This window comes from Ahaetulla prasina, chromosome 8 (genome assembly GCF_028640845.1).
Source record: "Ahaetulla prasina isolate Xishuangbanna chromosome 8, ASM2864084v1, whole genome shotgun sequence".
Classification (NCBI taxonomy): Eukaryota; Metazoa; Chordata; class Lepidosauria; order Squamata; family Colubridae; genus Ahaetulla; species Ahaetulla prasina.
Window position 1 is genome coordinate 1,621,020 of NC_080546.1, and position 16,535 is coordinate 1,637,554.

The 16,535-nt window shown below is 50.7% G+C and overlaps 2 protein-coding genes across 2 annotated transcripts in view; both read right to left on the reverse strand.

Annotated features, from left to right (window-relative positions):
• The window catches only part of ATP6V1B1 (ATPase H+ transporting V1 subunit B1), a 47,927-nt gene extending 40,977 nt beyond the window's left edge, over positions 1–6,950 (reverse strand). The window contains exon 1 of the mRNA XM_058193617.1: positions 6,842–6,950. Within this exon, the coding sequence (XP_058049600.1) occupies positions 6,842–6,950 (109 nt within the window). The remainder of the gene's footprint in view (positions 1–6,841) is intronic.
• A 3,489-nt stretch (positions 6,951–10,439) lies between these two features.
• VAX2 (ventral anterior homeobox 2) overlaps positions 10,440–16,535 on the reverse strand; it is a 30,883-nt gene continuing 24,787 nt past the window's right edge. Inside the window, exons 2-3 of the mRNA XM_058193347.1 lie at positions 16,300–16,487; positions 10,440–10,997 (exon numbers count right to left, since the gene is read on the reverse strand). Of these exons, the coding sequence (XP_058049330.1) occupies positions 10,524–10,997; positions 16,300–16,487 (662 nt within the window). The 3' untranslated portion in view covers positions 10,440–10,523. The remainder of the gene's footprint in view (positions 10,998–16,299; positions 16,488–16,535) is intronic.

Here is a 16,535-nt window from a genome sequence, read left to right on the forward strand (position 1 = left end):
TCTTCAGGACCCCCCTCCCTCCCCACCCAGGCACCCCACATTTCAAAGGCTGGCTTTGGAATTCCTCTAGAGGAAGAGGAGGGTCCCAGGCAGAGGGGCCCTCCTGCTCAGCCATCCCCTTGTCCTCCTCTCTTTGTCACTGACTGGTCCCTGCATCGCTCAAGGAACCACCGCATTGGGCAATTGAGCTGGTCAGTGGTGCCCAGGTGTAGAGCAGGAGATACCTGGTCCTCCTCCTTGGGGGAGGGGGGGACTGGCTTTTATGAGCAATGCCCCCTGCAGCAGCCAAAAGGCATCACCTGGGCTTTGGTCTGAAGGGTGTAAAGCAACAGCCTTGCAGGGCAAGTGAGGAAGTTGGAGACTGAATTCCAGGTAAGGAAAATGACCATCATCACCATCATCCTTCATCTTCATCCATGATCATTTTCTTCCATCATCACCTTCATCCATCCTCCTCATCCATCCTCCTCATCTTCATGCATCATCATCCGTTATCATCATCATCCATGTTCATGATCATCCATCATCCATGATCATCATCTTCATCCATCTTAATCTTCATCCTCATCCATCATCCTCATCCATCATCTTCATCATCACCACCTTCATCCATCTTCATCTTCATTCATCATCCATTATTATCCCTCATCATCATCCTCATCATCCATCTTCCCCATCCATCTTCTTCCATAGAATAGAATAGAATAGAATAGAATAGAATAGAATAGAATAGAATAGAATAGAATAGAATAGAATTTTTATTGGCCAAGTGTGATTGGACACACAAGGAATTTGTCTTGGTGCATAGGCTCTCATATCCTCTTCCTCAACCATCATCCCTCCTCCTCCTCCTCCTCCTGGAGCTGCAAGGGGTCAGAGGAGAGCAGCCCTTCAGTTCATCCAAGGACCTCTGGAAGAAAAGGGGGCTTTATTGTCTCACAGCAGGCCATGTCACTAAGTGGGTGGCTTGGGGGAGGGGTCCTTTGGCCAGGTGGAGGGACCGGTGGAAACCCTGCAGGACAGGGGGTTTGGGTACAGAAGACAGGGAACTCTGCAAAGTCTATTTGTGTGTGTGAGAGTGCGTGTGTGAAAGAGAGGGTCTTTGAACCTGGCCCCCTCCTCCTCCTCCTCCCTCAAATTCTCCGCTCCTGCCATCCGCAGCCCGAATTAACCCTGACCATTGTGTGCTCTGGTGGGGTGAGGGGAGAGGGAAAGGGTGGGGGGCGAGGAGCAGAGGAAATTGACCCAGCTGACAAAGAGGACAACCAGCTTGAGGACCCCCGACTCACTAATTGCTTCCCCTCCACCAGCCCCCTCCCTTCCTGGCCTCTGCATCTGTTGGGTGGGGTCCCACTTCCCAGACAGCCCTTCAAGGGCTCCTCTGCAAAGTCCATTCTTGGCTCCTGGCAGGGTCTTCCTTGCGCTGAAAGAGCCAGGCGGGATCAGACCCCCCCCCACTTTCCCTCTCCCCCCCTTTTTTTTCTTTTTCTTTTTCTCTTTCTCTCTCTCTTTCTCTTTCTCTCTTTTTTCTTTCTCTTTCTTCCCCTCTTTTTCTCTTTTTCTCTTTTTCTCTCTTTCTTTCCTCTTTTTTTCTCTTTCTTTCCCTCTTTCTTGTTCTCTTACTTTCTTTCTCTTTTTCTCTCTTACTTGCTCTTTCTCTCTCTCTTCCTTCTTTCCTTCCTTCCTTCCTTCCTTCCTTCCTTCCTTCCTTCCTTCCTTCCTTCCTTCCTTCCTTTCTTTCTTTCTTTCTTTCTCTCTCTCCCCCACCTCTCTCTCTCCTTTTTCTCTCCTTCTCTTTTTCTCTCCTTCAGAAAACCTCCAGGGGGTTTTAATGTGTACATCTGCAGTCCCCAGGGCTCATGACTGACAGATTCCTTGCCTTCATTTCAAACCCAGCCTTCTCTTTAAACGGAGCCCAGCTGAGTGTCTCCAGTATCCACCAATTTTACCTCTGCCACCTCCATGGTACATAGAAAGAACCGGGGATGACTCAATGGGCGAGATCTTCCACTCAGCCAGAAGGGGGAGGGGGGGGGAATCCTTTTTTTTCTTCCCAACTTCTCCTAATTGTAGTTCCTCAGAGCTTTTCTGCCTCCCGATAATAAACGTTTCTGACAGATGTCTCCCCGGTCGCACATTCTCAAGATCCAGCTGAGAAGCCACCCAGGTTATGGCATCTTCCCAGCCCGGCCTGAGTTCCAAATCCTCCGGCTGTCTGTCAATGAAATCATTACGGAGGGGGTGGTGGCAGGGAGAGTCCCTAGGAGCCCCTAGGCAGAGGTCCGTTCCAGCTGCAGTGGTCAAGGGGGCTGGGGGCCATGGGAGCTGGAGTCCAACCCTTTCACAGAGGGCCCATACCTATTTCCAGCCTGTATAGATACCCTACAGCAGGGGTCTCCAACCTTGGCCACTTTAAGACTTGTGGACTTCAACCTCCCCACAGCCAACAGTGAGAGCAGTTAACCTGTGGAGCAGAAGTGGTGGGAGCTTCATCCCTGGAAGCTTTCAAGAAGAGCCTGGACTGCCACCCGTCAGAAATGGTGTAGGGTCTCCTGCTTGGTTGGTGGGGTGGGGGGAGGGGGTTGGATTAGAGGACCTACAAGGTCCCTTCCAACTCTGTTACTCTGTTCTGGTGATGACGATGATGATGTAAGAAGGTTTAACTCAACTATCTTCACATTGATTGACCAACTTGGTTGAGAAGTCTAGGAACTGACCCAAAACATGGAGAAGCACCAGAAATGGTTGATGCTCCATTCCAGATGTGTTCCTTTCCATGGTTCTTAGACCTTGGCTTTGTTTCCTAGTCCAGGGGTCTCCAACCTTGGTCCCTTTAAGACTTGTGGACTTCAACTCCCAGAGTCCCTCGGCCAGCAAAGCTTCATAGAATCACAGAGTTGCAAGGGACCTGGGAGGTCGTCTAGTCCAGGGGTCTCCAACCTTGGTCCCTTTAAGACTTGTGGACTTCAACTCCCAGAGTCCCTCGGCCAGCAAAGCTTCATAGAATCAGAGAGTTGCAAGGGACCTGGGAGGTCGTCTAGTCCAGGGGTCTCCAACCTTGGTCCCTTTAAGACTTGTGGACTTCAACTCCCAGAGTCCCTCGGCCAGCAAAGCTTCATAGAATCACAGAGTTGCAAGGGACCTGGGAGGTCGTCTAGTGCAGGGGTCTCCAACCTTGGTCCCTTTAAGACTTGTGGACTTCAACTCCCAGAGTTCCTCAGCCAGCAAAGCTTCATAGAATCAGAGAGTTGCAAGGGACCTGGGAGGTCGTCTAGTCCAGGGGTCTCCAACCTTGGTCCCTTTAAGACTTGTGGACTTCAACTCCCAGAGTCCCTCGGCCAGCAAAGCTTCATAGAATCAGAGAGTTGCAAGGGACCTGGGAGGTCGTCTAGTCAGGGTCTCAACCTTGGTCCTTTAAGACTTGTGGACTTCAACTCCCAGAGTTCCCCAGCCAGCTTTGCTGGCTGAGGAACTCTGGGAGTTGAAGTCCACAAGTCTTAAAGGGACCAAGGTTGGGGACCCCTGGACTAGTCCAACCCCCACACAAGGCAGGACTCTTATACAGGTATTCGACTTACGACCACAACATCTCCATTGCTAAGCGAGACAGTTGTTAAGTGAATTTTGACCCATTTTACAACCTTTCTTGCCAAAGTTGTTAAGTGTCACTGCGGTTGTTAAGTTAGGAACGCGGCCGTTAAGTGAATCTGGTTTCCCTGTTGACTTGGCTTGTCAGAAGGTCGCCACAGGGGATCACGTGATGCCCCGGGACACGGCGACGGTCATAAATACAAGTCAGTTGCCAAGTGGCTGAATTTTGATCACGTGACCACAGGGATGCGCCAACGGTCGTAAGTCTGAAAAACGGCCATAAGCCTCTTTTTTCAGTGCCGCCGTGACTTTTTCAACTGTCACTAAATGAACTGTTGTAAGTCAAGGACGACCTGCAGCCTTATAGAGATCACCCTCCCCTGTTGACCATGATGGCAACCATCCAGGCTAAAGTTTTATCCATGTAGATCATCTGCAGGAATCTTGGGGAAAAAGCCCTTGGCACAATCGCTGCTCATCCAGACAATCACAAACTTTTCCGATGGTCCCTATCGGGCCGCTTTTCCAGGCCCCCCCCCCCCTGCCCAGGCAACCTGCCTATTGTGCGATGTGTCACTTGTCAAACACATCGGGCCGGCCAAGGCAAGCGAGGCTGGTGAAAAGCCCAGCGGGCGGCTGCACTAGGCCACTAATTAGGGGCAGCGGCAGAGGGTTCCCATACACACCTGCAGGGTCATGTGACTCGGTGGGAGGGGGGGCCCGGGGGGGTTGTGATACCGAGGGATGGACCGGATAGGGAGGGCTTTGCAAAACGCAAACCCTTGTGTGTCAAAGCGCATTTGATGGGGCAGGGTTTGATGCAGGCAGGGTTTTTCAAACTTGGCAACTTGAAGGGATGAAGACTTCAATTCCCAGAATTCTCCCATGCCTTAAATTGTGTGGACTTCAACTCCCAGAATCCCCCAGCCAGGAGGCTTTGAGATGCTTTTGAGCAACCGAAAGGTGACCAAAACGGGCCTTCTGCCTTCCTGCCTTCCTGCCTTCCTTCCTTCCTTCCTTCCTTCCTTCCTTCCTTCCTTCCTTCCTTCCTTCCTTCCTTCCTTCCTCCCCCACCCCAGTCGGAAACTCCACAATTTGCTGTTATGTCAGTTAATAACAAAACCAGGGGAGGCTTTGCAGTCGCTCGAACTGGCTAGTACTTGTTTCAGTCGCTCAATCCCAGCTGCGGGACCCGTTCAAGGTCATGGGAATCTCTGGATGACCGTAAGGGATCCAGTGAGGAAGGAAGCTTAAGGAAACCTGGAGGGCATTTTAGCAAGGAGTTTATTTATGTACCGTGTGGGAGGCATATTAACATGTCACTCTAATTAAATACACAGTCAAATGTGAACGTTAAAATGAACTATACAGCAATTCCTCAAACTTACAACAGTTCATTTAGTGACCATTCAAAGTTATAATGAATAATGGCACTGGAAAAAGTGAATTAGGATCATTTCCCACACTTACGACCGTTAACAGCATCATTAAAATTCAGACGTATGGCAACTGACTCATATTTATAACGGTCACAGCGTCCCGGGGTCACGTGATCCCCTTTCGCAACCTTCCGACAAGCCAAGTCAATGGAGAAAGCCAGACTCACTTAGTGACCGTGTGTCAAACTTATCAATGGCAGCGATTCGCTTAACAACGGTGGCAAAAAAGGTGGTAAAATGGGGCAAAACTCACTTAACGAATGTCTCACTTAGGAACAGAAATTTCAGGCTCCATTGTGGTCGTAAGTCGAGGACCCCCCTGTATTCAGATACCCATGTCTTGGCCATCTAACCAGTGAAGGGCAGCATAAAAATATATATAAAAAAATAAATCAGAAACTGGACCGATATATTCTTTCAGCTGACAGCCGGTCACGATGTGACCTGGGACCCCTCAGGTCCCGCTATGCCCCATTTATAGAGGTACTCCTCGACTTACGACCACAATTGTTAGGTTCATAACATGGTTGTTAAGTGAATCCTCCTTCATTGACGTGACTGGTCAGAAGGTCACAAAAGGAGATCACGTGACCTTGGGACACTGCGACCGTCGTAAATAGGAATCAGTGGCCAAGCATCTGAATTTTGATCTCCTGACTCTGGGGAGGCTGCAACGGTCGTAAGTGTGAAACATGGTCGTAAGTCAATTTTTTCAGGGCCGTTGTCACTTTGAACGGTCCCTAAATGAACGGTTGTAAGTCAGGGGCTACCTGTAGTTCAAAACCTGGCACCTTTTGGGTGGGAGTTGAAGTCCACCTATTTTAAAGCAGCCAACTTTGAAAGACGTTGTCCTGGAACAGAGGTCTCCAGTCTTGGCCACTTTAAAACTTGACTTCAACTCCCAGAATTCCTCAGCCAGCAAGTCTTCAAGTGGCCAAGGTTGGAGACCCCTGGACTGGAAGACCTCCAAGGTCCCCTTCCGACTCTGTTATTTCTTTTTTCTTTTTGAAACAGACAGTCTCCAGTGCCCATGCTTCTCAGCCACCAGAGATAATAAGACCCATAATCCACCGACCTCTGGAAAAATCGGCTTCGCCCACTCTAGGACAGGGGTCTCCAACCCTGGTCCCTTTAAGACTTGTGGACTTCAACTCCCAGAGTCCCTCGGCCAGCAAAGCTTCATAGAATCACAGAGTTGCAAGGGACCTGGGAGGTCATCTAGTCCAGGGGTCTCCAACCTTGGTCCCTTTAAGACTTGTGGACTTCAACTCCCAGAGTCCCTCAGCCAGCAAAGCTTCATAGAATCACAGAGTTGCAAGGGACCTGGGAGGTCGTCTAGTCCAGGGGTCTCCAACCTTGGTCCCTTTAAGACTTGTGGACTTCAACTCCCAGAGTCCCTCAGCCAGCAAAGCAGGGGTCTCCAACCTCGGTCCCTTTAAGACTTGTGGACTTCAACTCCCAGAGTCCCTCAGCCAGCAAAGCAGGGGTCTCCAACCTTGGTCCCTTTAAGACTTGTGGACTTCAACTCCCAGAGTCCCTCAGCTAGCAAAGCTTGGTTGGAGACCCCTACTCTAGGAAATTCCCGACTGGCAGGAAATATATCAAGGAAACAAGAAAGCAACGTCCATCTTGCAAATCACCCAAGGTTTTAGCCTTGCCGCTAGGACATCTGACCATGCGCGAATGCCACCTAGATTTGAACCCAGATCTTTTCTCTCACTCAAGTGAACAAACTTTCTCACAGCCTAAAAATGAGAGCATTCACCCCCATTGCATTGTTCTCTCTCACACACACACCAAAATACACTCACTCAGCCTGGGATGGGTGATGTAGTTCCGTGTCACGGCTTGGAAATGTTCCTTCAGCCCATGTGGAGCTCCTGGCAAACCCCGGATTCCGACATCCACCTTGGTAGCCATGTTCCTTCAAAAATATAATGCTGGTTTGCAGGAAAGCAAGCCAGCATCCAGCAGTTTGCAGGGTTTTATACCAGATCCAAGAGGCCGGCAGGATAACTCTGCCCTGCCCCTGGGTGTGTTGCGTTTGCACACAGCAAAATTTGTTTGCTGTAAATTTGGAGGCAGCTGCAAAGCCGGTCAGTGGGTTGGAAAGTTCCTGCCTCACCTGTGCTAAGCAGGTTTCTCCCAACAACCCTGGGATTTCTCTTTGCTACAAACTCACGACAGCCTTGGCTTTTCGCCCTTCTTTTCCTGCTGTGCAAATGCCTTTCGGAAATTGGGATTATTATTTTTTTGCCAGGTTTTGCAAAAATCCTTGACCAAGGAGACTCTTGGAGAAAGGCATGAAAGGCATCGGAGATGAACCCCTTCTCCTGTTATTAACTTACTTTTTTCAAAGTTGGCCGCTTTCAGATAGGTGGATTTCAACTCCCAGAATTCCCCTGACAGCCGTGCTAGAGGGGAATTCTGGGAGTTGAAGTCCACCTATCTGAAAGGGGCACAAATCCTTGACCAAGGAGGTTCTTTGAAAAGGACATTGAAACCAGGTTTAGCAGTGATAGTTTTGTGCCATTAAATCTAAAGCAGAGGTTTTTAATTGTTGAATGGAGGGGAGGGTTGCCCTTAATTTTTCTGGTGGGGGGGAGGAGAGAAAACGGTTATAAACTGAGAAAACGGCATTCTGCTGTCTCCTTTTACTGTAATTTGGGTCTGTTCGTTAGACAGACCTACTAAAGACCGTTGCTCTTTTCAAACACATGTTTTGACAGGGTCTAAAGTTTAGGAGGAAGTAGTGGATTGTATAAATATGATTGTGCAACTAAAGCTAAAATTCCCAGAGGATAATCTTGTCTTGAGCGATGGATGTATGGCCACATAGCAAAGCTTCAACACCAGAATAAATAAATATACGGCTTTTTCACTCAGTGGATTGAAATCTGAAGGCCCTCCCCAACAATGAGTGGATTGTATACAGGTAGTCCTCGATATACGGCCGCAATTGAGCCCCACGTTGCTGTTACTAAGCGGGACAGTTGTGAAGTGAGTTTTGCCCCATTTTACCACCTGTCTGGCCACAATGCTGAAGCAAATCCCTGCCATTGTTAAGCAACACAATTGTTAAATGAATCTTCACTTTGTTTTGTCAGAAAGTTACAAAAAGTAACCATGTGACACCCTCCCCCCCCCGCTCCCCCCCCCCCGGGATGCTGTGACCGTCATAAGTACGAGCCAAATGTCCAAATTTTTCTCATGGAAAAACAGCCGTAAATCACTTTTTTCAGTGCCATTGTAACTTTGAACGGTCACTAAATGAACTTGTTGTAAGTCAAGGACTACCTGTATAGAGGTAAGACTTTCTACAGGTGGTTCTTGACTTATGAACGCCCACTTAGTGACCCTTTGAAGCTATGATGGACCCCTCCCCAAAAAGGATTTAAGAAAAGGCTACTTCAGTGTCCGGCAGTGACCTGGCTGTAATTTAGGACAACCTTGGCAACTTTAAGACCTGTGGATTTCAGCTCCCAGAATTCCTCAGCCAGCAGGAATTCCAGGAATTGAAGTCCACAAGACTTAAAGTTGCCAAGGTTGGAGACCCTGATTTAGGATGTTTTTAGCAAAAAAACCCAGGATTTACATCTGGTTTTTGGCAGAAATGCCCCATAATGAACAATGGATTCACTTAACAATGGTAGCATTCATTTAACAACCAGCACTGCCCCCCCAAAAAACTGTCACAAAATCTGGTTGGCCCCATGACGACTTGTTTTACGATGGTCTTGACTTATGACCATAACCACAGACTTAATACGGTCATATATCAAGGACCACCTGTAAGGAAAATTATAATGAAACAGGGGTAAACAGGGGTATTTTACAGAGTAAAATAGGTTAAAAATGATACTCATGTAAATAAATCTGAAATATATGCATCTTGTAATCTATGTCTCTTTTGTTGTCTTGTTTTTGCATATTTTCGTTTAGCCCCCTTTGAGTGTCATTTCCCCCCCCCACAACGTCTGTATCACAATCCCAATTATTTTTGTGTGGGTTCTTTTGTTTGTTATTGATTAAAAAGCAGTAATGATCATTAAATAAGTTTGGTTCTTTCTTTGCTTTAGAAGTAGGTTTATGTTTTCTTCAAAGCAGGTTTCACATGTTTTCTCCCTCAAGTGTGTAGGAAAAGTGGATTGCCGAGCTTTAAGCAACTGTGGAAAACGTTTGGAGGGGGACAAAGGTTTTGTGTCTGTTAGATTATCTCTCTCTCTGTGTGTGTGTTAAGATTATCCACCTGTGATGAATACATAATGCTAACATTTGAAGTCAGCACCTCGCTCTCAAGACACCCAAGGTCAAACAGGTATATAAGGGGGACCCTCTCTTTTCCCCCTCCCCCCACAGGTGTTAAGAGGCCCTCTTGGAACATTCATTCACTCATTCATTCATTCCTTCCTTCATTCCATTTCTACAAACCCCTATTTCAATGAATGACTCTGACAATTCCAACCAGGAGGATGGCAGGCAATTGGCTTTGCCCTCTGGATCCTTCCTGGATGAGCTGCCTTTGATGATGATCAGTGAGAAGGTGGTTTCTTCCCTGGCTTTGCAGCCCTCCTCCTTCAGCCCATCATCCCCAGCTGATGGGGGACAGAGGCAAGAACTCCGGGCAGAAAGGACAATGTCTGGGACTCTGATTAGGACTCTCACCTGGAAGGAGGAAAGGAGGAAGGAAGGAAGGAAGGAGCAAGAAAAGAAGAAGGGAGGGAGGGAGGGGAAGGGAAGGGAAAGAAGGAGAAGGAAATGAAAGAACAGGAAGTGGAAGGAAGGAGATGAAAGGAAGCAAGGAGAAGGAGGGAGGGAGCAATGCAGGAGCTGGGGAGGGAAGGGAGGAAACAAGGAAGGAAGGAAGGAGGGAAAGTAAGGACGGAAGGAGGAAGTAAAGGAGAAGAAGGGAGGGCAGAAGGAAGGAAGGAACCCTGAAAGGAAGAGAGGGAGGGGATGCTAAGATAATGACCATCATTTCAGAGTCTCCCTTATCTCCCTTAAGTGTTCTGGCCAATTCCTTCCTGCAGCCCCTTTGCGGGCGGAGCCCCCCGACCCCTTCTCACCGGTTCACAGGCGCTTCCACCTCCGAAAGGCGGCTTCTGTCCCTCCCCCCTCCCACCCCCAGCGTCTCTCTGGCTTGGTGACGCCACGGAAGAAAGACCCCCACCCCCACCCATAGCTTGTGCCAAAGCCTCCCCGGCCCCCACCCCCCCTCCAGTCACAGCAGGGAGCCGGCTTTGCCAGTAGCTGTCGTTTTAATATTTCCGTGAAAGGGTCGCACATCCATGCCCGCACCCACTCCCACGCGCGCGCACACACACACACCGGGGCAGGGTGAGGTCGGTTGACATTTGGTAGGCGGTGGTGTCGGTGGAGGCTACGGGGGGGGGAGCAAGGCGTCCTTTCCTTGGCTGGGCGGCTCAGCGCATCCTGCTGGCCGCGATCCTGAGGAAGCCCCCCCCCCGAGTCCGGACGCCCCCCGGCCCGCTTTCAAGGGCTGGCGGGGTTCTTGTGGCCGCGCGGCGGACTGTCTTTCCTCTCGAGGCGCGTGTAGGGCTCGAAGGCGGACGGCCCCACCCCGTAGCCGGCCGGGAGTTTGTGCAGGCTGGCCCCGAGGGGGCTGCCGAAGCAGAGGGGGGCCGGGGGGAGGCGGGGGGAGGCGGCCGAGCCGGCCAGGGAGGAGACCTGCAAGCTGAAGCCGCCCGTGGCCCGGGGGCTCTCCGCCCTGCCCAGCCCCGGGGAAGGGGGCCCGTTGCCGGGAGGAGCAGCCCCGACGGGGTGGGCAGCCGGCGGGAGCAGGGCGGGGGGCGCCGGCACCGAGAGGAGCCTCCCCTGCTCCAGCAGTCTCAAGAGGTTGCAGGTGGCGAACGCCTCGGAGGTGGCCGAGGGGCCGCCGCGCTTCTCCGAGTCGCGGCTCTGGTCCTTCTTCTGCTTGGTGCGCCGGTTCTGGAACCACACCTTGACCTGCGGGGGGAGGGAGAGGAGGAGACGGGTCAGCAGCGCCCAGGTTGGAGGGACAGGGACCCCTCCCTCCCTCCCCTCCCTTCCCCACCTGCGGAGAAGACCCAGCGGCCGCTCAGGTGGGTCTTCTCCCTACACCTGAAGGCCCCCCCCCAGGCTTCAACGGCTACAGCAGGAGGGGTCTTTAAGGGGCTGCAAAGCAATGACTATCCCATCCCTGAGAAGGTCATGCAATAGTTCTCGATCTTTGCCGTTTGAAGGTGTGTGGACTACAACTCCCAGGATTCCTCCGTCACGGGGTTGGGGGGGTGTAAATTAAGGGAAGGGAATGGAAGGGAGGGAGGGAGAAGGAGGGGGGTTGTTTTCTAAATGAAGCGAGCACTGATTTGTGGCAGGGAGATGATCTTGGCAGAGATAAGAAGAGGGACCGCCCTGGGCAAAAAGGACGAAACCTTTTAAAGTCCAGAATGTGAGACTATTCTGAGGAAGAGGAAGGGTGGGGGGGGAAGGAGGAGGAAAGGATATGAATAATAGTGGTAGCAGCCCAGCACGATTCTCTTCCTCTGGCCAGCCGGGAGGAATATCTCGCTTTGGCCTTTTGGTGGCCCTGACTTGCCTCCTCTGGCCTACCTGGTGGGGCTGGCCGTTCAGGGATACAATCTTCCCTGATTTGGGATTTATCAGGCTAAAAATAGGTCCCGGATGACACCAATCCATGGGGCTCAGAGCGGATTGTGAGCCCTTCCCAGAAGGAGGGAGAGAGAGGTTGCATGGCCCAGTCAGGGAGAGAGAGAGGGAGAGAGAGAGAGAGAGAGAGAGAGAGAGAGCATAATGGACAGTTTCTCTGCTCAACCCTGCCAGGTTCCTGGAGGTGGGAGCATCTTTTGACCCACCCCATCTCCTTTGAAAGAGTTGCTGGGCTAGGCTGCTCCAGGGCCCTGTCAATCAAGGCACCTGGTGGGGAGGGAGGGATGCTGATGCTCTCTGATGACTCTCTCTGTGTGTGGGTCCCGCAAGGTCCCTTCTGAGAAAGTGGTGAGGAAGGAAGGGTGCCAAAATTGCCAATTTAAAACAGGAAAGAGGGTTCTGTTTCAGAATGCAAAGGATTAGCATACTGCTGAACATAAACCTGGGATATTCCTTCCTTCCTCCCTCCTCTCTCTCTCCCTCTCTTTCTTTTCTTTTTCTTTTTCTTCCTTCCTCCGTCCCTCCTTCATTTCCTCCCTCCCTTTCTTTCTTTCTTTCTTTCTTTCTTTCTTTCTTTCTTTCTTTCTTTCTTTCTTTCTTATTGAATTTATATTGCCGCCTATACACCCATGGCGACTCAAGGTGGGTTACAGAATATAAAATCTCATTTAAAACAATAAAACTAATAAAAAGAATCAAATAAATTAATATAATATAATATAATTAACCCCTGCCCCAGTGACAGCAGATCACATGAGCCACATAATGGGCTCCATCCCGCTCTGTATTGCCCAGACCTGCTGGCAGAAGCAGGTCTTCAGGGCCTTCTGGAGGAGTATTAGAGTGGGGGCCGTTCTAATCTCTGGGGGAAATGAGGTTCCAGAGAGAGGGAGCCACCATGGAGAAGGCCCTTCCTTCCTTCCTTCTCCCTCCCTCCTTCTCTTCCTCCCCCTTCCTTCCTTCCTTCCTTCCTTCCTTCCTTCCTTCCTCTTTCTTTCTCTCTCTCTCTCTCTCTCTCTCCCTCCCTCTCTCTCTTTCTTTCTTTCCTTCTCTCTGTCCCCCCCTTCTCTTTCTTTCCTCCAGTTCCCAGCAGCTTCCTTGTAAGACTTCCTACTCTTCTCTTTCTGTCTGTCATGGCAGCTGATGCCAACATTGCCAAGTTTCTTGGGCTCCTGAGCTTTTGTTAACTGGATTGGTTGGCTTGCTCGCCTCCACTCCCTCCCTTTCCTTCTTTCTCTCCTTGATTAATTTTCATCTGTTGCTTCTTGTCCTGTTTTCAGATGTTTTGGAAGACAGGTTGACCCCCTTCCTCCTCTCTGGGGCAGCCCCTCAAATATTGGACGATGCTCTCCTGTCTCCCCTGCTCCTTCTCTTCCCTAGACTAGCCAGGCCCAGTTCCTGCAACCGTCCATCGTATGTTTAAGCCTCCAGTCCAGTTCAAGGCCACCTGTCTGCCTTCACAGAGTGATCCTTTACCTGTGGTTTTGTGCCCCTGGGATGCTGTAGCAGAGCCCTGAGCAGCTCAGGTGACTGTGATGCCTGCGGGGGAGGGGGGGAGGAATGTGTGTGTGTGTGTGTGTGTGTGTGTGTGTATGTAGGAAATGCCCTTTCAGCCTTTGGCTAAGTCTCCCCAGCTCAGCTGGGCTCAGCAGGAACGTGAACCTGCAGCAGCCGGTTGGATTTGCCAGCCAGGCCTGCCTCTCGGGTCCTGACCCCCTGACACGGCGGGGTTAATTACGGTGCTGGCATCTTCTGCCCAGGTCGCTGCCTGCTCTCGCCCAGGAGATCAGGGAGGGGGCAGAGAAGAGGGTTTCTCTGTACCAGACAAGAGAGGTGTCCCCAAGAGGAACAGCAGTCAGAAAAGACACTCCTGCCTGGCAAATAATGATAGAGTGATAATGCAGGCAAGCAGGCTAAATCCAGTCTGAACACGTGTCTGTTTATACAACCGACAATGATAATAATAATAATATTGGAAGAGACCGTGGAGGTCTTCTAGTCCAGCCCCCTGCTCGAGCAGGAGACCCTGGCCTAGATTACTTCAGACAAGTGGCTGTCTAGTCTGTTCTTAAAAACCTTCAGTGGTGGAGCACCCACAACTTCTGGAAACAACTTTGGTTCCACTGGTTAATTGTTCTCATTGTCTAAAAATTAGTGCACTCAACATCAGTGGTGTTATGGCAGTGGCACTGAAGTTGTTACCTAGTTTGGTAATGAAACATCTGCAAGAGAACAACCAAGCTCAGAGAACACCAAGGAAGTTAGCCAGAAACCATTTGTCTGAAATATTGTAGCATTTCTTGCTTGAGCGGGGGGTTAGACTAGAAGACCTCCAAGGTCCCTTCCCACTCTGTCATTCTATTATTCTTTTTTTTTTTTTTTTAACATTTATACCCCGCCCTTCTCCGAAGCCTCAGGGCGGCTTACAGTGTATAAGGCAATAGTCTCATTCTATTTTGTATATTTTTTACAAAGTCAACTTATTGCCCCCCCAACAATCTGGGTCCTCATTTTACCTACCTTATAAAGGATGGAAGGCTGAGTCAACCTTGGGCCGGGCTCGAACCTGCAATAATTGCAGGCTACTGTGTTCTTAATAACAGGCTTTACCAGCGTGAGCTAAACCGGCCCCTTAAGCTACTTATGAAAATGAGAAATGGAGGTAGTGACAGATTTTATTTTCCTGGGCTCCAAGATCACCGCAGATGGGGACTGCAGCCAAGAAATTAAAAGACGCTTGCTCCTGGGGAGGAAAGCTAGGGCAAATCTAGACAGCATACTAAAAAGCAGAGATATCACCCTGCCAACAAAAGTGCGTATGGTCAAGGCTGTGGTTTTCCCAGTTGCAATATATGGCTGTGAAGGTTGGACCATAAGAAAGGCTGAGCGCCAAAGAATTGAGGCCTTTGAACTCTGGTGCTGGAGAAGACTCCTGCGAGTCCCTTGGACTGCAAGGCGAACAAACAAGTCTGTCCTAGAGGAGATCAACCCTGACTGCTCTTTAGAAGGCCAGATCCTGAAGAGGAAACTCAAATACTTTGGCCACCTCTTCTCTAGTAAGAGCCTAATGCTGGGAAAGATTGAGGGCAAAAGAAGAAGGGGAAGACAAAGAATGAGATGGCTGGATGGAGTAACTGAAATAGTCGGCGTGAGCTTAAATGGACTCCAGAGGATGGTAGAGGACAGGAAGGCCCGGAGGAACGTTGTCCATGGGGTCGCGATGGGTTGGACACGACTTCGCAACTAACAACAAACTTGGAAAGCTTCCTGACCACAAAAGCTTTCTGTTTATTTCGTTATGACCGTGAGTGACTTTTGTACTATTGTTTCTATACTGCACAAATAGCCCTCGATGTACGACCACAACTGAGCCCAAAATTTCTGTTACTAAGTGAGACAGCTGCTAAGTGAGTTTTGCCCCATTCCCAACCAAGCTTCTTAGAGGAGAAGCGAAACCTTTTCAAGGAAAACAGCCAAGAAAGTCCAGTTGCCTTTCGAAGAAACCATGATGACCCTGGATGCTGGAGAGTCTCCATAGAGCAGGGGTCTCCAACCTTGGTCCCTTTAAGACTTGTGGACCAACTCCCAGAGTCCCTCAGCCAGCAAATCAAAACTGGCTGAGGAACTCTGGGAGTTGGAAGTCCACAAGTCTTAAAGGGACCAAAGTTGGAGACCCCTGATCTAGACCAGTGTTGGCTAACCGTTTTTCTGTTGCATGCCAAAAGCGGGGGGGGGCTGGGGGGGTCGCGCATGGGTGTGCCCACACCCATAATTCAATGTGGCCCACCCCCCCCCCCGCTCTCCCCCTGCTTTTGGCTCACAGTGGCACAGTGGGCCCAGTAGGCCTGTTTTTTGCTCTCCCCAGGCTCCAGAGCCTTTCTTGGAGCCTGGGGAGGGTGAAAACGGCTTCCAAACCCCCACCCCACCCCCGGAGGCCCTCCAGATGCTGGAAACGGCCCGTTTGCTGACTTCCGGTGGGCCCGGAAAGCCTGAAAATAAGGTGGCTGGTGCGCACATGCGTGCCAGAGCTGAGCTAGGGCAATGCTCACGTGCTCACCGAAATGGCTCCCCGTGCCACCTGTGGTACGCATGCCATAGGTTCACCATCATGGATCTAGACCATCAGGTCTTCTTCAGAGCACAAGAAGGACAAAAAGTGCTGAAGCCAGCAGAGATGCAAGCTATGGAAGCCCAAGGGACATTATGGCCGAGTCTTCCCCCCACCTCTCTTTCTCCCTTTCTCAATCTCTCCCTCTCCCTCCCTCCCTCCCTCTCTGTCCATCTCTGTCCCCACCCTCTTTCTCTTCCTCCCTCCCTCCCTCCACCCCTTTCTCCCTTCCTCCCCCTCCCTTTCCTTGTCCCTCCCTCTGTCCCTTCCTCTCTTTCTCTCTCTCTCCCTCCCTCCATCTCCCCTCCCTCCTTCCACCCCTTTCTCCCTCCCTCCTTCTCTTTCTCTGTGCCTTTCTCCCTCCCTTTCCTTGTCCCTCCCTTTGTCCCTTCCTCTCTTTCTCTCTCTCTCCCTCCCTCCATCTCCCCTCCCTCCTTCCACCCCTTTCTCCCTCCCTCCTTCCCTTTCTCTGTCCCTTCCTCCCTCCCTCTTCCTCCCTCCCTTTCTTACCTGGGTCTCCGAAAGGTTGAGCTGCCTGGCTAATTCTGTCCTTTCTCTGCCCACGACATACTGGCACCGCTGGAATTCCAGTTCCAGCCGATAGAGCTGTTCTGCGGTGAAGGACGTGCGGGTCCTCTTGGGCCGGTCCAGATCCAGGCCTTTGGGAAGGACGATCTCCCGGATGGTCCCTTTCGCATCTGGAGGGACCAAGAAAGGAGACCCGTCAGTCCCCCCACTTCACAGCT